This window comes from Phacochoerus africanus, chromosome 3, assembly GCF_016906955.1.
Source record: "Phacochoerus africanus isolate WHEZ1 chromosome 3, ROS_Pafr_v1, whole genome shotgun sequence".
Classification (NCBI taxonomy): Eukaryota; Metazoa; Chordata; class Mammalia; order Artiodactyla; family Suidae; genus Phacochoerus; species Phacochoerus africanus.
In genome coordinates this window covers 186,299,198-186,322,483 of record NC_062546.1, presented here as the reverse complement: position 1 = coordinate 186,322,483, position 23,286 = coordinate 186,299,198, and the positions used below count along the sequence as shown (strand labels likewise).

At 46.8% G+C, this 23,286-nt stretch overlaps 1 protein-coding gene across 4 annotated transcripts in view; it reads right to left on the bottom strand.

The window, feature by feature from the left end:
- Positions 1-23,286, bottom strand: part of TTLL4 (tubulin tyrosine ligase like 4) — a 45,958-nt gene that overhangs the window by 716 nt on the left and 21,956 nt on the right. For 3 of the 4 annotated variants that reach the window (XM_047773512.1, XM_047773514.1, XM_047773511.1), the window contains 17 exons: positions 17,607-19,191; positions 16,494-16,603; positions 16,076-16,139; positions 8,648-8,769; positions 8,088-8,198; positions 7,663-7,739; positions 6,745-6,936; positions 6,563-6,645; positions 6,199-6,327; positions 4,775-4,897; positions 4,367-4,465; positions 3,863-3,997; positions 3,328-3,465; positions 1,649-1,751; positions 839-1,049; positions 626-696; positions 147-232 (listed from right to left, as the gene is read on the bottom strand). In XM_047773512.1, the coding sequence (XP_047629468.1) occupies positions 147-232; positions 626-696; positions 839-1,049; positions 1,649-1,751; positions 3,328-3,465; positions 3,863-3,997; positions 4,367-4,465; positions 4,775-4,897; positions 6,199-6,327; positions 6,563-6,645; positions 6,745-6,936; positions 7,663-7,739; positions 8,088-8,198; positions 8,648-8,769; positions 16,076-16,139; positions 16,494-16,603; positions 17,607-19,093 (3,341 nt within the window). In that variant the 5' untranslated portion in view covers positions 19,094-19,191. Of the gene's footprint in view, positions 1-146; positions 233-625; positions 697-838; positions 1,050-1,648; positions 1,752-3,327; positions 3,466-3,862; positions 3,998-4,366; positions 4,466-4,774; positions 4,898-6,198; positions 6,328-6,562; positions 6,646-6,744; positions 6,937-7,662; positions 7,740-8,087; positions 8,199-8,647; positions 8,770-16,075; positions 16,140-16,493; positions 16,604-17,606; positions 19,192-20,170; positions 20,343-23,286 lie in introns of all 4 variants that reach the window. The other variant, XM_047773513.1, reaches the window with a different exon arrangement.

Below are 23,286 nucleotides of genomic sequence, written 5' to 3'. Positions count from 1 at the left end.
TAGAGGACAATGTGGCTGCATATTCTGATATTCCCACCAACCCCCAACTGTAGAACACCCATCTTATCATAATCTGGGAATAGAGGAAGGACGAGAACTCCCTGAATTCACACCCAACACCCTTCCCTTGCCCAGGAAGGACTCACCCCAGCTTGCCCATCTCTGACTTGGAGAAACCACTGAGTATCACATCACCCTTTGGGACAGTCAGGATTGATGTCGGAAGAGACCACTAAAGGCAAAGAAGCAATGAGGCCGAAAGGGCCAGGGAGAGGTCAGGGGAGAGTGTTTCGGTCTCGGGACTCTACCTCTGAGTAAGCAAAGGGCTTCCCTTCCCACCCCTGTGGGCGTGGACCCAGATAGAGAAAAGTCTCGGTTCTCTCCTGATTGAGACCACAAGTTGAGGCTACCAAGCACTTTTGATGCTAGAAAGCAAGCCATCCAGGGACTCCTGGAGGCAATTATTCTCTTGAAAGGGAAGAGTCATGAGACGTAGAGGCCTGCAGGACCTTGGGAAGAAGTGAGAGGGTCTGGACCTTCCCCCAGTCCAAGCTGCACTCTTAAGGTGGAAGAGGGAGGGGCCTGAGGAAGAGCCGTCCCCCTGCCTCCCAGTGTCATCACTCACCACTGGAGCAGAATCAGAGATGGCTCCTGTGTGGAACCCTTTGTAGCACCAACTCCGAAGCAAATCTACTCCTAGGACAAGATTGACAAGGGTGGCACTTAAGAGGGTGGAATCCACTGGCCTAAGCTCCTTGCCACAGAGGCCCATCTCTTGGTCTACTGGGATTTAATCTCTCATACACATGGCCTCCTGTGGGCCAGGAGGACACATCACCTTTGAGCTTGTTGCCATGGTACTTCTGTTCCCACTGGGTGGTGAGAATGTTGAAATATCTTGGCTGCTCAAAAAAGCGGAGATAGCGAGAAGAGATTCGAGAAGGAAAAATTCGTTCAAATTGACCTCGGCGAGAAAACTCATCCTCCATCTCAACAAGAACCCGAACATCGTCTGGTGTCAGGACATCTAGTACAGATGCATAGAAGTCCTAAGGCCAGGAACAGGGAGGAAGAGGGTGTGACAGAGTGTTAAGGCAGTAACAGAGAATCCAGACGCTGGGGGATGGGGAGTACAGCTCTGTAGTCCTAAGGCTCCAGGTCTCTCAAAGGACCACCTAAGGCAGCCTGGTGGGCCAGCTCTGGACCTCATTTGTTCCCAAGGCTACAGAGCTTAGCCAGGGAGAGGGGAGCCAGAGGCCAGAGAGGTGAAGTAATTTTCTGGATAAAAAACCCAGCAACTGAGATTTGGCCCCAGCCTCATGGCTGTCAGTCTTCCATCTGGCTTCCTCATCTGGCCTGAGAAAGTCAGGCCTTCCAGGGGCTCAGCGCCCCTCAGGGAAAGAAACCCAGAGTCTGCAGCTCTACAAGAAGGGTGGGCTGTATAGCGTTTTGCTAAGAGCAGTGGTGGTTGAACACAGGATAGAGGTCGTCCCCTCTCTTGTGGAATGACATGCATGCCGACAAATTCCTGCACACCAGGGGGCACAGGAATCTGTGCCCCAGAGGGAAGAAAACTGGTTGCTTTGGGGCCCCACAGGTTTGACTAGGGAAGCCTTCTGCTGGCACTGGGGTGAAGGCTATCTCTTACCTGATCAGGAATTTTCTGGGTCAGGTAATAGGCTTTCTTCATCTTCTGTGCAGTGAAGTATTCCGGGGCCATTCGACATCCATCCCTGGGGGAGCTGGGCAGGCTAAGGCAGGGGTGGGAGGGAGGGCAAAGGGAAGGTCAGCACGTTCACATCCTGTAGACGCGTGGAGAGAGGGTCCCACCTGAAGATGCCCTTCTCAAGAGAAGACAAAGAAGCACGCACAGATGTTACTTGACTAGATGAGATGGCCATGCACCGCACTTGAGTGACCGGTCTGAGAGTTAAAGATCAAATACCATGGAAGAACTCAAAGCGTACAAACCCCTTCTTTAAGTTGTATTTAAATGGTACAAGAGGAGTTCCCATCGTGGCGCAGTGGTTAACGAATCCGACTAGGAACCATGAGGTTGAGGGTTCGGTCCCTGCCCTTGCTCAGTGGGTTAACGATCCAGCGTTGCCGTGAGCTGTGGTGTAGGTTGCAGACGTGGCTCGGATCCCGCGTTGCTGTGGCTCTGGCGTAGGCCGGTGGCTACAGCTCCGATTAGACCCCTAGCCTGGGAACCTCCATATGCCGTGGAAGCGGCCCAAAGAAATAGCAAAAAGACCAAAAAAAAAAAAAAATAAAATAAATAAATGGTACAAGAGACCATGGAATAACCGCTGTATACTTCAGTTTACTCTAAGTTAGTGAACACTTACTAAATATCCAGCTTGGCCCTACTGGCTATGTGCTCCTGGACAAATTCCCTGACCTCCCTGCACCTCGGCGTCCTCATCCACGTTACTACAATTACTACCGAGAGAGACGCAAGAGGGCCTCCAAGCAGCTCACAGGACGGCAGGTGTCAAATGACAAAGAACCACAGCACAGAGCCAAATCCAAGTCTACTAGGTATGATGGAGAAAGCAGGTTTGGTTACCAACAAATTGGGATTTGAAGTCCAGCTCTACAACTCTGTGGCTGAATGACCTTGGAAGGGCTACTCAATCCCAGTGATTTTCAGTTTCATCTGTAAACTGAGGATACTAAGACCAACTTCATGGGGCTGCTGTGGGGATAAATTACAGGCGTCTTTTTTCACACACACAGCAGATACCCACTAAATATCAGCACCCTTTCCTCAAGAGTGGTTCCAACTGCTTGGGGAGTGTGTGGAGGAGAGAGCCCATACAGAGCTGGTTTCATGAATATGCTGCCTTCAGCTAGGCTTTGGTGGATGGGTAAGCTTGCAATAGGGAGGTTTGGCTGAGTGGAATTCCAGAGGGAGAAACCCCATGAACAGTGGAGGGGACACGACAGGATAACAATAAGAAGCAAACATTTCGGAGAGCAGACTAAACGAACAGATCCTTAAAGTGCTTCCAACTTTGAGGTTCTATGTGAGATCCAGTCTGTCAAAGCACAGGAGCTGGGGAGAGCAGGAAAGGAAGGAGGGGCGTCTGGGGAAAGAAGGCTGCGGCCTCGAATGTCTGCTAGACGAATTTAAAGCTGATTCCCCAGGCCATGTGGGGATTCTTGGGCAAGGAAGCAATTCACTGAAGATGCTTTTAGGGGCACTGACATGGCAGTGGTGCTGGGCAGACTGCAGGAAGGGGTGTCTCAGACACCACCCCTCCCAGAATCGTGATGGGGCTGCTCATGCTGCCAGCCAAGCTGCAGACAAGCAAGGAGGCTGACCTGGTGGTACAGCTGCTGGAGCTGCTGGAGCTGGAAATGATATCCTCTGCATTGGGCAGGACAAAGCCCGCCAGGTTCAGAAGGTCACGGATCATCTGGCCTTTGATGCTGATGTCCAGTGGAGAGCTGGAGTGGAGGCTTCACGGAAAGGATATAAAGAATGGTAAAAGCAGACTCCAAACTGTTTCCAACCACATGTCCAAATTCATGAGCACCATCACGGGGGTCTTCTTGCCCCACAGATCATGAATAACCTCACTCAGAGTGGTTCCTGCACATGACCTTGGTTTGCTAGGGGGAAAGCATGCAGTAGGTCTCAAGTTTAAAAGAGTAATTTTTAACAATCTCTCTCCAATCTCGGAGAACCCTGAGATAATGGCAAAGAATAAGGGCGTGGGTAAACAGACCATGAAGGGAAACACACATTCCAGTGAAGGAACGGTCTTCCCAAAGCCAGAGGGACTGGAGTGGAAACAGGATTATGAGGCTACAGAAAGGGTTCTACTACTGGGAGAGCCCTGAGAATACCACCTACCTTGGGGAGATGTTGACTTCCAGCACCCAGGGCTTGAGGTTCTCATCCAGCATGATGTCAAAACCAAAGAGCTCGTGGCAGCTGTAGGGCCGCCGCACATACATCTTCAGCAGGCTGGTCACATAGGGTTCTGATCTGGTCACAAGAAGAGAAGGTATTCAGCTCAGCTCCTCCCAAAGACCCTACCTAGAGCTGCCCGGCCAGTGGAGTGGCTCAGAGATGGCAGTGCAGAAGCAACCCAGGAAAAGAAGGTCTCAAAGAGATATCTGTGATCTGGATCCAGCTCCTTGGGATGAAGTTCAGTAGAAGAACAGAATTTAAGCCTATCCACTCCTTCCTAAACTATGAACAGAATTAAGCCTGTCCATTCCTTCCTAAACTCTTTTCTCAGAAATGTAAATGCAGCTGGAGCACAGTGGTGTGGAGACCCACGAGCAAAAGGCACGGGGGGTGGGGGGGGGTTCCAGCGGCAGGCCCCACACCCAGCATGGCAGTGTGACTCACGAGATGATGGTTTTGACAACAACATCCTTTATCTTCTCCCAGATGGCATCACTGTTGACTCCCTTCTGGCTCAGGTAGCTCCACAAAGCCTTCAGTGCCCTGGGAGGCAGGGGAGGAGGAGGGAGTATTTAGGGTTACAGTCTATGAATGAGTGAAGAAGAAGGGAAAGAAAAGGGAATGAGAGGTCCAAAGGTATTTTCTTCATTTCTTTTTTTCTTTTGATGTTTTGAATTAAGACAGAGATGAGCTTGGATGCAAAGAGACCAATTCTAAATGGCCAAGTGTTTATATACTCTTTGGGTCTTATGCTAATCCTTCCCTCACGGCCACCCCACCCTAAACCCTTCCCAAACCCCACAACCCTGCGCTCCTCTAGGCCTCCACCTGACGGGGACACTGTCTAGGTACCATTTGTGGCCCTGGCAGGCTGTTTCATCTTCATTGGCCTGGTACTCAGCATTCTTTTTATTGACACTATAGTTGGTCAGGTGCATGAACTTGTTGCCAAGGCTCTTCATGGAAGGGGAATACCTGAAGTAGGAATAAAGGCGAAGGTAAGATGGGGAGAGCAGGTGGATAACAGTCCAAACACTTTCCCAAACCTGAGGAGGTAAAGGACAAGTGGACAGACCTTTTCAGATGCACAAGGGTCTGAGAAGTACGTCTGCTGGTACGGTTTCTAGAACTCCACAGCTAAACTCCTCTCCTAATTTATTACATCTCAGTCCTGCAGGAAGACCCTTCCTATTTAGTGAAGTACAGAACCTCTCTATTTCCCATTTCACCATAATAGTGTGATTTATACTAAGAAAATGTGTGTGTGTGTGTGTGTGTGTGTGTGTGTGTGTGTGTATGTCCCCAACACAGAGATCCTAAAACCTCTGTAAATTCCTGAGTGATAAGAATACAAGGAGTACCTTTGTTCTCAGATTTGGTCTTTGACTCCAGTCCCTGACATAGACCTCCCCAAACCTATAATTTAGGGTATAGAAGCATCTTTTGTTCTAAGGAGGTAACACTGTGAGCCCCTGGATGGCTCCTGGATGAGGGCCAGCCACAGGAAAGACCCAGTCATGATTAGCCACTTGGAATTTCCAGCTCCCCTCCATCCCAATTCTCTTAAGAAGGGAGCAGGGATGAAAATGGAGCTGATGCCTAAGTGAAGAAGCCTCCATAAACATCCCCAAAGTACATTCAGAGAGCTTCCAGGGGGTAAACCTGTGGAGGTGCTGGGACAGTGGCCCGTCCACAGAGGTCATGGGCACTCTGCGCCTCTTCCCACAAACCTTGCCCTGTGCATCTCTTGCATCTGGCTCTTCTGCATCCTTTATCAAATCCTTTTTCCATAAATCAGTAAACACAAGTAAACTGTTTTCCTGAGGTCTGTGAGCTGCTCTAGCAAATTAATCAAACTGTTAAACCCTAACCCCGGCCCCAGGCCCCAAGGAAGGGATTGTGGGAACCTATGATTTATAGCCAATTGGTCAGAGGCGCAGGCAGTGGATCTGATGCTACTTCCAGGTAGAACATACCGGAATTGAGTTAAATTGTAAGACACTCACCTGGTGTTGAGTAGAACTGCTTCGTGTGGGGGAAGAAAACCCACACATTCGGTGACCAGAAGTAGTAGAAGTGAGTGTTAAATGTGAAAGTAAAGGAGACACACAGGAGAAAAGGAAGACAAGGTTTTCCCAAAGGCACCCACCTTCTCCTTTGCTAAGGAAAACTACCAAAACATTGGTGATCTTCCTGTTTGGTGTCCTCCCACTCCTCTCCCTTGGAAAAGCAAGTCCCCTAAGCTGTCAGAGTGAGGCCTCACCCCTACCACGTACTTGCAACTGGCAAAGCGGACGAGTCCATCTGAAAAGAGGTAAATCCGTAGAGGATCGTAGGAGGTGACGTAAACATAGATTCGCAGATCAAACTTGCTGCCACTGATGAGGTAGGGTTTGTGCAGATACCTACACAGGAAAAGGCGGCTTCAGGGACAAGGTAGATGACAGGGCTTGGTGGGTAACTGAGCCATGGCAAAAGCCAGCTAGCGGTCCCCAGGATAAAGACCTCTAAACGGTTGGCTGAGGGAGGTCTTTGCCTGGGAGGACAAAGGACAAAAGAACAGCATGGAAAGGGGACCTCCAGGCTAAGATGAGATGGGAAGACGGTGGTGAGTGGACTCTGAGCTGGAGACAGGCTCACCTCTGCACCAGAAGGGGCCTTCTCTTGGGGAGCTGACTCCACTTGTGAATGACCTGGATGCCAATGCCTCGAGCGGATGCTGGCTAGAAGTCAGTGGAGAGGAGAGGAGATGGGTACCCTGCCCCAGACTCCGGTGTCCCCACTCTCAGGCCCTGGCCTGCCGCCCACCGTGACCCACTCACTGGTTTAACAATCCACTTTTGGCGGCTGCCGCTCTCCCAGGCTTTGCGCAGGAGCTTGGCGTCCTGGGGCAGGATGAAGGACTGGGGGAAGAAACTGAACTCCTTCTTGCCAAAGCGGCTCTGCATGCGGGACAGATTCCGCCACAGGCGGTCCTTTCGCCCAATCTGGAAGGAACCTGGGAAGTGGTTCAGCTACAGAAGGGACACAGCGGGGGAGCAGGGAGAGAGAGGGCCCAGGTGAGACCCAAGGAAGACAGCAAGACTCAGTGCACCAGTCCACCTTCCCTAGCAACATTCTAAGCTCCCATCCACCTGATTATCACCACAAAAGGTCCCTAAGTATTCAACTGCGGAGCACTCACCAGAAGAACTACTAAACCACAAACAAAATATGACAAAACAAAACAAAATATAGTGCCCTTTAAGAGTAAATAGTTCACGACATAAACTAGTAATTAGGACAGACATAATATTCACTTTAAGAATGGAGAAAAAGCTGTTAAGGTTTTTTCCCCTGACTATAGGACCAAGACAGGAAAGCAGCTGGCTTTCCTGGGGACAAGGGACCATTCATTCCAACGTGAGACCAGAGTCCTCTTTACAAATATTCAGCATGGAGGAATGGAGGCAAGGCACAGCGGTTATAGGAGAAACATAATAAACTGGAAACAGACACTGCATCTCAAGACACATTAGAGAAAAAAGTGTCTTTTAGAGGCTGCAACTGTCCCAGACACTGCAGTTGAACTACTATATGCTCATGATCTGCTGGGGGCTCACACTGTACCTGCTCCTGTACCTCCTCCACTTCTCTATGAGCCTTCCTGGCTTCTCGATGGTCAGCCTCCTCCTCCCCTACCAACCTCCTTCTGCCCAGTCCAAAGTCCAGGGAAAAAGCAGCTCAGAAAGAGGCCCTACCTTCTGATGCTCCTGAATGGATCGGAAACTAGGAGACTTCATGTGGTGACCCCAGCAGCCCAGCCAGTCATCATTCCCTACAGAAGGCAGATCAGGAAGTCAGTCCTGCTAGCAGCTCAGTCCCTGGAACAGAGAGAGGCTCAGGGGCCCCAGAAATACCACTGGGCCTGGGCATAGCTCCCAGCTCCAGTTTCCCAAGAGTTGCCATGGAGCTGTCCTACTCGAGGCCTGCTAAAACAATGGCTCTCTGTCTTCCAATTTTGAGTAGGCTCCGGCCCAGAGGGATTTCAGAAATATACCTTCCTATGAAGTTGGAAATGTCAGGTCAGGGTCCCCACAGCACAGGAGGTATCTAGGGCTCTCCTCTTGTCCAAAGCCTATCTGTTGGGGCCGGGGACAGACTCGCAGTAAGGCAAGTAACTTACTCTTGCTGATCTTGAAGTGGGATCGTCCGATGGTCTGCTTGACAATGTTGGGGGTCACCGTGCTCATCTTCCAGCGGAGCAGCTTCCTCTGCTCCCAGGGAAGTTTCTCCACTGGGGGAAAGTGGGGAGGCGAGGGGAGGGGAGGGTGTGGAGAAGAGCAGGAGAGTCATGGTGAGAAGAGGAAAAATTTGGCACTGTTGCTCAACTTTCCCAGGGTAGACAAGTCCCTACTTATTGTTCCAGATCAGATTCAAAGGAGTACATTTTGGGGAAGAAGGGAGGCGCCACAGGAATGAGGAATACAGAGAGAAGAGGAGGTTGAGAGGGGAAAGACGCAAGGTCAGAGGGCAAGAAAGAAGCGTGAGACTGTGGGGCTGAGAGGGTCACCTAAAGCATGGACGAGGTAGAGATCCCCCATCTTGTCTGATGAGCCAGGCAGGGAACCAAGCCCCAGTACGGTCATTCTGGAAAGCCCCTTCCGTCCTACTGCTGCCCCCTCCCAACTTTGCTGGCATCCTTCTCCTGGAGGCTCTTCTGGGCTGACACTTGGCCAGATTTACCTCTCTCATCCCGAGTGCCAAAATAGATGGTAGGGGGCACGTTGGGAAAGAGACTGTAGATGAGGGCTGGTCGGACAACTTTCTCATTGGAAAGGGGTTTGGTCATAATCTCCATGCAGTTCCTAAGATGAAAAACAGACATGTGGTAGAAAAGGGAAAGCCGCAGCCCCAAGTGCTGTTACGGTTACATGTCATTTCTCTCGGGGTGCTATCTTTTAAACTGTGATTCTAAAAAGGCAAGCACTCAAAAATTTTTGTAAATATTAATCTGTAAGGTGCTAGGGCTAACCTACATGCAGCCACACCATAAGATGTCACCTAAAGACAAAGTTTTCCAATACTTCCTTCTACAATACAACTCCAAAATTTCCTGCGACAAGCCATAAGCTGGGGAGGTCCCTGAAAAGAGTGGTTCTGAGAACAGGTAATGAGTTTGAGTGGATGCTAGTAGAAGAATATGCTACTCTAAGACAAAAAGAAATAAATGAGGAGAGAAAAAGAATAACATGGATAACTGAAAAGGCAGAAAAGATATAGGAGGAGGAGAAGAGGTACAGAGATTTTTAAAAAGAAAAAGTGAAAAAAAGCAACAGAAAGAAAAGAAGTAGTGACACTTCCTTTTATAAAGTTTATTGAGATATACAGATTAATGCTCTATTTTGAAAATGATTTGTGACAGTAGTTCTTTTTCTTTCTCTTTTTTTTAACTGCTGCACCTGAGGCATATGGAAGTTTCCAGGCTAGGTAGGGGTCGAATTAGAGCTGCAGCTGCTGGACTACTCCAAACCACAGCAACACTGAATCCAAACCACATCTGTGACCTACACCACAGCTTATAGGAACACCAGATCCTTAACTCACTAGATGAGGCCACGGATTGAACCTGCATCCTCACAGACACTATGTCAGGTTCTTAAGCCACTGAGCCACAACAGGAACTCTTTGACGTCAGACTTTTATGTATCAATGTGGTAATGCAGGTCTGAGAATCTGGGGCAGTGGGCCATGCGGTCCCTACTGTTACTCCAACAATGTCTTGGTCAAGGCTAGCTCAAGGAGTCTCAAAATAGTGAAAACCTCAACTCTCTTTTGGGGACAAGCTGACAGACCCAGACCATTTCTTTAAATAGCACTGAAAATGGAGAGAATATATTAAGCTGATGTGATCCACAAATACTACTTAGTTATCGTTAAGATTTTTAGCTTATAAAGAAGCATTCTACCTCTTATTCTTTAGCACAACAGAAATACGCACTGTATGTAAAACACTCCAGTGTTCTTTCATTTTTTAATTTAAAAAAATTTTTAGAGCCACACCTGCGACATATGGAAGTTCCCAGGCTAGGGATTGAATTGGAGCTGCAGCTGCCGGCATAGGCACAGCCACAGCCACGCCAGATCTGAGCCGCGTCTTCAACCAACATCACAGCTTTCAACAACGCCAGATCCTTAACCCACTGAGTGAGGCCAGGGATTGAACCCGCATCCTTGTGGATACTAGTCAGGTTCTTAACCCACTGAGTCACAATGGGAACTACGTCCAGTGTTTTAAACCTTAGAGATTTTTGTTTGTTTGTTTGTTTGTTTGTTAGTGAAGTGATTTGTTATCGTTTTTTTTTTTTTATAATTTTTTTAATTTCCCCACTGTACAGCAAGGGGGTCAGGTTATCCTTACATGTATACATTACAATTACATTTTCCCCCCACCCTTTCTTCTGCTGCAACATGAGTATCTAGACAAAGGTCTCAATGCTATTCAGCAGGGTCTCCTTGTAAATCTATTCTAAGTTGTGTCTGATAAGCCCAAGCTCCCGATCCCTCCCACTCCCTCCCCCTCCCATCAGGCAGCCACAAGTCTCTTCTCCAAGTCCATGATTTTCTTTTCTGAGGAGATGTTCATTTGTGCTGGATATTAGATTCCAGTTATAAGTGATATCATATGGTATTTGTCTTTGTCTTTCTGGCTCATTTCACTCAGGATGAGATTCTCTAGTTCCATCCATGTTGCTGCAAATGGCATGATGTCATTCTTTTTTATGGCTGAGTAGTATTCCATTGTGTATATATACCACCTCTTCCGAATCCAATCCTCTGTCGATGGACATTTGGGTTGTTTCCATGTCCTGGCTATTGTGAATAGTGCTGCAGTGAACATGCGGGTGCACGTGTCTCTTTTAAGGAGAGTTTTGTCCGGATAGATGCCCAAGAGTGGGATTGCGGGGTCATATGGAAGTTCTATGTATAGATTTCTAAGGTATCTCCAAAGTGTTCTCCATAGTGGCTGTACCAGTTGACATTCCCACCAACAGTGTAGGAGGGTTCCCTTTTCTCCACAGCCCCTCCAGCACTTGTTATTTGTGGATTTATTAATGATGGCCATTCTGACTGGTGTGAGGTGGTATCTCCTGGTAGTTTTGATTTGCATTTCTCTTATAATCAGCGATGTTGAGCATTTTTTCATGTGTTTGTTGGCCATCTGTATATCTTCTTTGGAGAAATGTCTATTCAGGTCTTTTGCCCATTTTTCCATGGATTGATTGGCTTTTTTGCTGTTGGGTTGTATAAGTTGTTTATATATTCTTTTTTTTTTTTTTTGTCTTTTGTTGTTGTTGTTGCTATTTCTCGGGCCGCTCCCGCGGCATATGGAGGTTCCCATGCTAGGGATTGAATCGGAGCTGTAGCCACCGGCCTACGCCAGAGCCATAGCAATGCGGGATCCGAGCCACATCTGCAACCTACACCACAGCTCACGGCAACACCGGATCGTCAACACACTGAGCAAGGGCAGGGACCGAACCCGAAACCTCATGGTTCCCAGTCGGATTCGCCAACCACTGCGCCACGACGGGAACTCCCCAAGTTGTTTATATATTCTAGAGATTAAGCCCTTGTCGGTTGCATCATTTGAAACTATTTTCTCCCATTCTGTAAGTTGTCTTTTTGTTTTCTTTTGGGTTTCCTTTGCTGTGCAAAAGCTTTTCAGTTTGATGAGGTCCCATGGGTTTATTTTTGCTCTCATTTCTATTGCTTTGGGAGACTGACCTGAGAAAATATTCATGATGTTGATGTCAGAGAGTGTTTTGCCTATGTTTTCTTCTAGGAGTTTGATGGTGTCCTGTCGTATATTTAAGTCTTTCAGCCATTTGGAGTGTATTTTTGTGCATGGTGTGAGTGTGTGTTCTAGTTTCATTGCTTTGCATGCAGCTGTCCAGTAAACCTTAGAGATTTTTAATGAATTTTATTGGGTCAAGTTAAATATTAATTCCTAATTACAGAAATCCAATTAATTCAAATCTATTCCTCATTTCCAAAATATTTTACTTTAAAAGGCTTTTCATTTATTGAGTGTAAGAATTTAAGAGAATGAGTTAAGATTTCAAAACAAAGACAAGACAGGAATGTAAAATGGCACAGCCACTCTGGAAAATGGTTTTGGTAGTTTCTTAAAAAGCTAAACATGCAATTACCATACAACCCAGCAGTTGTACTCCTGGGCATTTATCTCAGGGAGATGAAGACTCAGGTTCACACAAATATCTGTACACAATGGGTCTAGAGCAGCTTTATTCATAAACTGGAAACAAACAAATTATCTTTCAGCAGATGACTGGTTAAACAAATGATGGTCTACTATGCTATGGACCACTACTCAGCAATATAAAGGATTAAACTATGGATACGTGCAACAACCTGGATGAATGTGTAGAGAATAAGGTGAGTAAAAAAAGCCAATCCCATATATCCGGACAAAACTCTCCTTAAAAGAGACACGTGCACCCGCATGTTCACTGCAGCACTATTCACAATAGCCAGGACATGGAAACAACCCAAATGTCCATCGACAGAGGATTGGATTCGGAAGAGGTGGTATATATACACAATGGAATACTACTCAGCCATAAAAAAGAATGACATCATGCCATTTGCAGCAACATGGATGGAACTAGAGAATCTCATCCTGAGTGAAATGAGCCAGAAAGACAAAGACAAATACCATATGATATCACTTATAACTGGAATCTAATATCCAGCACAAATGAACATCTCCTCAGAAAAGAAAATCATGGACTTGGAGAAGAGACTTGTGGCTGCCTGATGGGAGGGGGAGGGAGTGGGAGGGATCGGGAGCTTGGGCTTATCAGACACAACTTAGAATAGATTTACAAGGAGACCCTGCTGAATAGCATTGAGACCTTTGTCTAGATACTCATGTTGCAGCAGAAGAAAGGGTGGGGGGAAAATGTAATTGTAATGTATACATGTAAGGATAACCTGACCCCCTTGCTGTACAGTGGGGAAAAAAAAAAAAAAAAAAAAAGGCCAATCCCCCAAGGTTACAAATTGCTATCACTCCATTTGTAAAACATCATTGGAACAAAACTACTGGTTGCCAGGGGTTAAGAGGGGGATGGGAGTAGGAAGGAATTAGGTGTGGCTATGAGGGCAACAGGAGGAATTCTTATAGAGACATAAATGTTTGTATCTTCACTGATGTCTTGGTTATACTATATTGTACCATAGTTTTGCAAGATGTTATCACAGGGTGAAACTGAGTAAAGAATTCAGGGGATCTCTGTATTATTTCTTACAACTACATGTAAATCTACAATTGTATCAATATCAAAAGTTTAATTAAAAATAAAAAGAAAATCTTTGTTAACTGCCTCTCAAGAGTACTAAACTTAACCTCAAGAGGTCTGGCTTCTGGTCTAGCAGTGCTGGAAACCTTGACCTTGCAAATAGTTACTTAACTTCTCTGGTCCTCAGTTTTCATATCTGAAGAAAAGGGGCTGGACTTGATGACTGCCATCTCTAAATTTACACAAATCTTAGAAAAAGAATATGGAACAGGAAATGTAATAAACCACTACTGGACGGAGAAACAGAGGTAGTGTTTTCAATGATTTTTCTGTGATTGCCAAATTTACTCTAATAAATAATTGGGAAAAAATAAAGTTTTAGTGATCCAAAAGTCTTTCTGATTTTAGTTGAAATGCAAAGTGGTTTAGAAATCATCACCCTGATGAAGCTCATGTTTTGCTTGAAAACTCATGTTTTAAGCGTCTATAGGTTGTACCTTTTGTAGAAGTTAAACTAATTAGTGAGTAAAAAACTAACAAACACCCTTTGTGAATTTTATCTTATAAATCAGAAAGGCTAAATAAAAGGCTGTCTTGAAGTACGCCTAAGACAAACCCCAATCACCCTTAAGTGTGGAAAAGGGACTCCCTCCAAGTCAATTAAATGTTAAATACATTTCTCTTATTAAGAGTGACTGTCCTTGTCTACATCCAATACAGACAACCAGAAGTTCTGAAAGAACAATGGGTTAGGCTTAAAGTAACAGACTCTAGGCACCAGATTCAGGGTACCTGTGACAGGATATTTATCTGTCTTCACAGAAAGTCCCAATTCTGTCTCTTGACTTTCCAGACAATTCTCTCCTCCTTGCTGGTTTGGGACTCTAAAATCAGTACAGCTTCCGCCACCATTACATTCATAGATGCAGCCTGCCTCGTCCATACTACTCTCAGATGAAGCTAACTTTTCCTCTTAGCTTCATCCAAGGCACAGCTGACACAAAGAAAAGCAACCAGAGTTGGGGTGCTCCACATGATAGGCAAGCCTTGACACATGACACATATGGCCAGATTGTAATTAAAATTGGAACAGAAATTTTGCGTCTTTTTTCTTTCACATTTTCAGACGTTACTTTTCTTTCTTTCTATCTATTATCTAGCTAGCTATTTCTATGGCTATAACCCACAGCACATGGATGTTTCTGGGTCAGGGATTGAATCCAAGCCACAGCTGTGACCTACGCTACAACTACAGCAACACCGGATTCTTCAATCCCCTGTGCCTGGCCAGGAATCTAACCCATACCTCCACAGCAACCCCAGCCACAACAGTCAGATTCTTAATCCACTGCACCACAGCAGGAACTCCAGGAGAAGTTATTTTTAAAGAGAAAAGAACTTTAATGTTTAGTACTTTGTGAGAGTTCTTTTTAATATTTAGTAATAACTAATGAAGATGGAGCCTCATATCGAGACAAGGTTGGAAGTGGTGAGGCGAACAAGAAAGATTATATTGAAGAATGTTAAATTGGTCTAGATAATGCTTAAGCAAGTTCTAAAAATCTTGTAAAAACCTTTAGCACAAATGTCATGTCCCCATTTACAGTAATTTCCTCAAGGCCCTGCATTCCTTCCTCTCCCCAGACTCCCCATCTCAGCTATGCTGCATTCTGCAACCAACTGTTTTACCAAAGAAGGGCCTACATGAAGAGATTGACTTTTTGGTTCCCTATTTAGAGATGGCTATCACCTAGATTCCACCAAGGGCAGTCAATAAAATAACACAGAGTGGAGTTCCTGTTGTGGCTCAGTGGTTAACAAATCCGACTAGGAACCATGAGGTTGCGGGTTTGATCCCTGGCCTTGCTCAGTGGGTTAAGGATCCGGTGTTGCCGTGAGCTGTGGTGAGACGCGGCTCGGATCCCCAAGTTGCTGTGGCCCTGGCGTAGGCGGTGGCTACAGCTCTGATTAGACCCCTAGCCTGGGAACCTCCATATGCCACGGGAGCGGCCCAAGAAACAGCAAAAAGACAAAAAATAAAATATATAAAATAAAATAACATGGAGTAAGCTAGAGAATTTTAAATTTAATTTCTTATCACTAAGATCAATTTCAGTCCTATAAAACGAACCTATGAAGGGAGCAAAAGAGCACTGCAAAAAGCTCCAATTAGTGGTATATCTTAGAACTGTTTCCAATGGTGGGACACATTTATAATGTAAGGTGGCAGTTACCCTCACGTGGGCAGCCTAAGAATTTACCTCAAACATTATGTCTCTTCATTAATCAGTTATTAATGTTCTTTTTTTTTTGTCTTTTTAGGACCATAGCCGCAGCATATGGAGGTTCCCAGGCTAGGGGTCTAATTGGGGCTACTGCTGCCGGCCTACACCAGAGCCACAGCAATGCCAGATCTGAGCTGCGTCTGCGACCTACACCACAGCTCAAGGCAATGCCAGATTCTTAACCCACTGAGCAAGGCCAGGGATCAAACCCAAAACCTTGTGGTTCCTAGTCAGATTTGTTTCCACTGCGCCACAAGGGGAACTCCCCAAACAGTTAATTTTCTAAACATTTCTTGAGATTATTTGGTTTTTATTTGAAGAATTTCTTGGAGCCTAAAGACCAAACTGTAGACTAAGAAACAGGTACTGTTTTTTAAGCCCAACTGATAAAATGAATACACTTCTGATCACTTCCATTGCTCTCTGTTTGAAAACTAGAGTCCTAAATGTAAAAACTTAGGAAAGATGAGTTAGGGTTAACAGGGCCATTAATTAATCTTTTTTGTAATCTTAAAGAGACAGAAAATGGGCATCCACCAACAACCTACACAGCCAGTACTCACCGAGAAATCACTGCCACCGACTCGCTGGGGGAGACGGCACTGCAAGAGGAGCACTCTGAGTCTCCTGGGGGGAAAAGCAGAGAAGTCCCAGCTGGGAGAGGCTGCCACACAGTACCACCAAGCCCAGGCAGCTCTTCCTCAGACACCTTGGCTTAGCCTTTTGGTAGAGCCGCAAGCACCCACAGGTGCCTTGCACAGCCTTCCCTGAGCTCGAGAGCAGCAGAAGGAAAGCAAGATTTGGTGGGATGGCGATTAGAGAACAAGGTTCCCCCCCAAAGCCACTGCCACCCTTAGCCCCCAAGGCAAATGATGAATGTGGGTGACAAAGTGAGTCAAGGATCTGGAACACAACTGTTAGCCCCCTTCTGTAGCGGTGGTGACCGATTCCCAGTTGGAGGTGAGAAGGTCCCCTACTCACCCTCCTCCTCTTCATTCTCTTCATGGCTGCAGCAGTCTTCCAAACCATCTATGAGCTCTTCTTCCAGATCTTCAGCCTCAGCCTGGTCTAGCTGGAGGTCAGTAGCTGAGCTATGAGAAAGAATCATACCCCCAGCCCAGCCAACTCCGTAAGAGAGGTCACAGTCAGAGTCTCATTCCTGCATCATCTCCTAATGTTTGTCTCCTGCCCAGTCACCAAGCTGCTGTCTCTGGCCTGGGCCTTACAACTCATGTCTCTTGCCCTCGGAGCACAGGTCTAGCCAGTTCCTCAACCCTACATCCCCTGTTCTGCAGACAGACACTATGCCTTCCATCTTCTTTGAAGTCCCTCACAGCATATAAATACAAAATTTTGCATTAAAAAACATCATCGATAAATGTGGGAATAGACCTCTTTCTGGGACCTCTCTCTGGGACCTGGTATACCAAGGTTCCAGAGAAGTAACAAGGCACAAGAGAAAGAGGCCAAGTATGTGTGTGCCCTAACTCTGAAGAGACTGTCTGATAAGCAAGACTGAGAACCTGATTTGGTTTGGAATTAAGGAGAGAAATCACAGTCTCCAACACATGATGTTTGGAATGCTTATTTTCCCCTGCTTACAACCTAAAACAGGGCTTAGGAAACTCTTCCTCTAAAGGACCAGATAGTAAATATTTTCAGTTTTAAGGGCCATTCAGTCTGTTGCAACTACTCAACCCTACCATTATAAGAAGAAAGCAGCTATAGACAGTAGTAAATGAGTAAGACTGCACTTCAATAAAACCTTATTTACAAAAGCAGGCAGAGGGTGGGAGTTGGCCTGCAAGGCGTAGTTTGCCAACCTCTGCCCTAAAGTGAAAACCAAAATTCTAGGGCATTTAAAAAATAAAACCTGGGGTCCCCTGGTGGTCTAGTGATTAAGACTCAACACTTTCATCACTGCGGCCCAGGTTTAATCCCTAGTCTGAGAACTGAGACCTCCCCCCCCACATCAAGCCATTGCATGCCACGGCCAAGAAAAAAAAAATTAAATTAAAAATAATACATAAATAAAATCAACCTTCAGATATATAGGGTCAGTATCACCAAATGTGTATACATTCTCCGACTTACCCAATATCCCTAGCAGGTAAGGTCAGCTCCCTGGCTTCCTTAGGCCCCTCCCTCCCAAGTTTTCCCAAATGGATAGATGAGAGGCGGGTGGCCACCTCAGCTACACCAAGGGGCTGAGGGGGTGAAGGCAAAACCGGAGTTTCATCCTCTCCAAGAGGTGGGGAGTCAATCGCAGATCCACAAGCAGAGCTGTGGCTGAGCCCATTGGCCTGTGAGGCAAGGAGGTGAATGCTGATGCGTTTGGTACAGAAAACCGTACTGTCCAACTCCAAGGTGTCTGAGGCTCCAGGGAGGACCCTACTGACTGCTCCAGCATCCTCCTGAGGGAACTGCTGGCCTGCCGCAGGAGGTTCCCACCGCCTGTTCCTGTTGAGGAGATCCCACTGCAAACTGGGGTTCAGGAAATAAGACTGTTCAAAATGGGAACTTTGCCGTGGCTTCTTCTCAAAGCCTCTTGCAGTCAACTTCCTCACAGCCTCAGTGAACCGAACCTCCTTAGTCAGAGTCTGGGAAACAGAGTCACCTTCCAGGCCACCGGGACGTGGCTCTGCCCTTATGGCTAAGGTACTCTGGCTGTGGTGGGGAGAGGCAACACTGGTGGTGGAAGTGTGTAAGGAGCTAGGGGCAGACAGGGTGCTATGGGAAGGGCCATCATCTAGGACAGGGCCACTGCTCTTGGGCACCTTGTGCTCAACAGGTTGGAGCACACAGTCTCCAGTGCCCCCAGAACGATGCCAGGAGACAAGCTGGATCTTGGGCGAGGATACTGGCTTTGGGCTCTCTGTGGTCTGCGATAAAGGCACTTTAGTGCTATTTGGCCGCATGAAGGAGTTGTTATTTAGCGTGGGCTTGTAGGAAGAGGAAGCAGCAGAAAGTGGAGAGGGGATCTTCCCTGAGATGGCAGAGGCCGGGCTCTTCCCTGAAGGATTTTCCCCGGCCGCTCCCAGTGAGAGGTATGGATCTGTGGAGGATGATGCCATGCGGGAGACCTTGGAAGAAGAGGCCTTACTGGCAGTGAGTCTGACAGGGAGGCTCTTTTGAGGGAGAGAAAAAGGTCTTTTTTCTGGGGGGCCTGAACGCAAGCAGAAAGACTCCAGCTGCTGGTATGGCTTGTGCCTGTAGTTGGAGCGGCGGTACAGCAGGGTGCTGCTGAACAGGTCCGGGAGGGAGCGCAGGTAACAGGAGTTGCCGTGGCCTGCAATGACAGCCGTGGTCCCAGAGCTACATAAAGTGCTGGGGCAAAAGAAATACGCTGGCTGCGGTGGGACACCCAGGAGGCCTGGGCCCAACCCTGATGAAAGTGTCCCCACGTGCTTCTTCTCCAGCTTCCAGATTGGCTTCACCTGCTGATGAACCTGAGCCCAGACTTTGCCCTCAGAGGGTTTCTCCGGTGGCGGGGTAGGCACTGTGCCCGAGGAACCGCTCTGCTTAAAGCTGTTTCCCCGGCAGAGGCCAATACTGTAGTGCTCTGTTCTTGCTGAGGCCATGAGGGGCCCATATCACAGGCACACGGCCTCATGGCCTGGCTCAGAAAAGGTGCCAAGCGGCTCCAGCAGTAGCAGCTGCATCCTTGAAGTTCGTCAGCCTGAAGGGGAGAGAAACAATTGGGGACATTACAGTTCCAAGAGGAAAGACACAGTGCTCCAGCAGTCCCCAGGCAAGCAAGAGTCCCACGTCAGCACTTCTTGGGCAACCAGTCTCGGTCATCACCTGGGGGCCCTGAGAGAAGAACACTAGATTCTGAGAGTGGTTTTGGTGGTCTTCCTGCTGCCCTCATGCAATCAAAGGTGACTCCAGCAAGGACTGGGACGCTAAGGTGCCACCACTATGAATCTGCTCACATTGCCCACTCTCCCACTCAGAGAGCTCTTTCCTCTCTCTCCGAAGCAAAACTCACTCTGTCTCATCACCTATGACTTTCTATGAGTGGCTTCCTTTCCTCACCTGTCAGCGGTGTGTCTGGGAGTAAGGCAAGGCTGAGTGTGGCAGAGAAACCAGCCAATACCGTCCTTCTCATCAACCAGTTCTGCAGGGTCAAAGGCTGTAGGAGAAGCATGTTTTACATCTACTGCTCCCTGCCCAACTCTCCGCCACCACTGCTGTGGTCTGCTTGTCACAGTTAAGTATGACAAGTCCAGATAAGAGCAGAGGTTTCTCCTGTTGGCCTCTGGAGTTCACTCTGGAGCTGAAACAGTGACTTCGACTCTTCAAGAGTCTTGCCAACTTTATAGGCTTAAATTCCATCCAACATGTTAGTGGGAAAGAGAAGAAACGAGATGGAATTAGACACCAACAGTATTTTTACTTAAAGTGACTTTCTTTCCAGCAGCCACAATGGGACAGGAGAGTTTAGGGAGGAGAACACTTGTCCTTCTGGGAGGGGCCAGAAGGACAAGAGGAGAGAAACTTGCTTTACCTCACATCTCAGGCTTCAGTTTGGGCTGATCTCAGGGACGGAGAGCCTGTCTCTCCCATTTCCTCATTCAATCTTTCCTTTAAAGCAAAACCTTGGAACCAGCCTGAGGTCAAGGGTCCCAGATTGTCCTTTCAGCATGACCACTTACTTTCTAAATCAAATTCACAAAATATTCTGCAAGGAAAGGTAGGCCTGCTTTCATGACAGCATCCAGGGGGTAAAAGCAAGCTGCTTCTATAAGAAGTCATTCATCTGGGATAATTCAGATTGGAATCTTGGCATCTTCATCAAGTGTTTTCACAGTAGCTAGAGGGAAGGAACTGGCAGAGAATTTTTTTTTTTTTTTTTTTGGTTCAAGTTACATTTAAGACAAAAACACCAACAGAGAGGGGACTTTGTATTTTGATAGGAGAACAATGGCCAAGCAAGGTTCTTATTCCTGTCTACAGCTACAGGAACTGTTGGGGTCGTCTACCAACAAAAAGCCTGCAGAGGCCACGTGACATCGCCCTCTTTTCTTTCTTTCTTTCTTCCTTCCTTTCTTTTTTAGGGCCATGGTGCGGCATATGGAAGTTCCCAGGCTAGGGGTCGAATCAAAGCCTCAGCTGCTGGCCTACACTACAGCCACAGCAACTCAGGAACCTTAACCCACCGAGCGTGGCCAGGGATCAAACTCGTGTCCTCATAGATACTAGTCAGGTTTGTTAACCGCTGAGCCACGACGGGAACCTCCAACCTCTTTTCTTACAAAGACTGACTTAGTAGATTCTCTCTCAAGGAAAGTACAAAAAGTCGCTGCCAATCTTCAAAATGATAGTGGGATAAAAACAGCATGAGGGGTAAAACCAGATTTGATGCCAGTAACCTCAAATTAAGGTAACAAAAAACAGACCTCCACCAAGTCCAAACTATGGAAAGACTATGCAGGCGCCAATTACACTATGTGCACTTATGGCAGAGAAGCACACGCAAAGGCAAGCGTCCAATCCTGCCAGTGTCTTTATGAAACCAAGCACATGAGACTAAGTCATGTACACTCAGCAGATTCATGCCTGAACTCACATAGTTGTTTTTCAGGAATCCACACCTTCCCCCCCCCCAAGGCAGCACAACAGACACATCACAGTGATGGCAAAAAGGGGTAAGGCTGTGGGACCTCAGGCTGCTGCTCCCTAAAGAGCACCCAACGTATGGCTCCTCATGTGCATTCTGCCATTGCAGACCTTCAGGTCTTTGTAAGTGTCACTCCCTAGAGCTCTTTCCTTCTCTTCCATCAGACTGAAAAATTAACAGCTCAACCATCTCCTCCAGGCAGCCTTTCTGGGCTCCCCAGTCCAAAAAGGATGTGCACGCCACCATCACTGTCTCTATGACACCGAGCTTTCAAAATGGACTACTCATCTGACTAGGAGCAAGGAGCATGTTGTCCCCCCGCCAATGTCCCCCAAACAGGGTCAGGCCCACAGTAAGTTCTCGATATCCTGTTTAAGAAATAAACTGAAGAAGTACCGTAAATAAAGTGGAAATACATTTGCACTGATGAACGCTAGTTTGGATGCCTAACAAATACTTGTAATGCCTCATTTAACCTCACAAAAACCCTACATTCAATAGGCATCTGTACTGTTTGGTCTTTAAAAACAAACAACAAACAAACGGACAACTACATATTACTTGTGAGACGTTTTCCAAGAGTATTCAGGGCACTACTACTGCTCTTAGACGTGCTGCATCAGCAGTTACCAGTAACTCATGCCAAGGAGAGCTCTGATGAACACTGAATCAGTTCAAAGCTGAAGCCACATCACTGCAAAGTTTGGAAAGAGATGAAATAGGAAGTACCATAATCCCCACCAGGCAGCAGTGAGGTCAAATTAGAAAATTCAGGGAGTTCGTCATGGCTCAGTAGGTTACAAACCCGAACAGGCAGGTTCGATCCCTGGCCTCAGTGAGTTAAGGATCCGGCATTGTCATGAGCTGTGGTGTGGGTCGCAGACAAGGCTCAGACCTGGAATGGCTGTGGCTCTGGCTTAGGCTGGCAGTTGCAGCTCTGATTCAACCCATGGCCTGAGAAATTCCATCTGCTGCAAATGCAGGCCTGAAAAGCGAAAAGAAAAAAGGAAGAAAAAAAACAGGAAGCACAATACATGGCCCACACTGAACATTCAAGGGGTGGTAATTATCATGCTCATTATTACTGGCACCAAATGATCTAACAGTCTCCCTTCGGCCCTTTTCATGCGCTGCAATGAAGGGGCAGAAAACAATGAAGCAGACAACAGTAAATTTCAGATAGTGCAAGGAATGCTTTTTTTTTTTTTTTTTTTATAAAAGAAGACCTAACTGTCTTGCCATTTGGGGGCTTCTGTGAAATATATTACCAGTAACTATATTTTTCAGCTATAGGGGTGACTAGATGTGAAAAAAACAACTAAAAAATGCTTCAGGACATAGCAAGAGAAGAATTTTGCTTCTGGGTCTTCTTCTTCTTTTGCTTTTTAGGGCCGCACCCACAGCATGTGGAAGTTCTCAGGTTAGGGCTCAGATTGGCGCTACAGCTGCTGGCCACAGTCACAGTCACAACAACACAGGATCCAAGCCACGTCTGCAACCTACATACCACAGCTCATGGCAACAATGGATCCCCAACCCACTGAGCAAGGCCAGGGTCTGAACCCGCATCCTCATGGATACTAGGTGGATTCATTTCTACTCACAACTAGAACTCCTGGGTCGTCTTATAGATTTTATAACTAGAGGATTGGGATTTCTGAAAACACTGGATAAAAGAGTTAAAACACTGGATAAAAGAGTTAAAAAACTGCTTGTTACTCACCTAGTACCTAGAGATCCTAGTCTCTAAATAGTATTTATCAATAAAAGGAACCAAGGAACCAGAGCTCCTTGAAAAACAACTGGGCAAGAAAAGCACCAGGTGAGCCTGTGATATCTTATGCTGCAGAAAGTAAGGAAATGCTGGAGTTCCCGTCGTGGCTCAGAGGTTAACAAATCTGACAAGGAACCATGAGGTTTCGGGTTCAATCCCTGGCCTTGCTCAGTGGGTTAAGGATTTGGCATTGCCGTGAGCTGGATCCCGCATTGCTGTGGCTGTGGTGGAGGCTGGCAGCTACATCTCTGATTCGACCCATAGCCCGGGAACCTCCATATGCCATGGGAGCGGCCCTAGCAAAAGACAAAAAAAAAAAAAAAGTAAAGAAATGCTCAAAATTTGATAGCAACATGTCCTAAGATCATAAGAATACC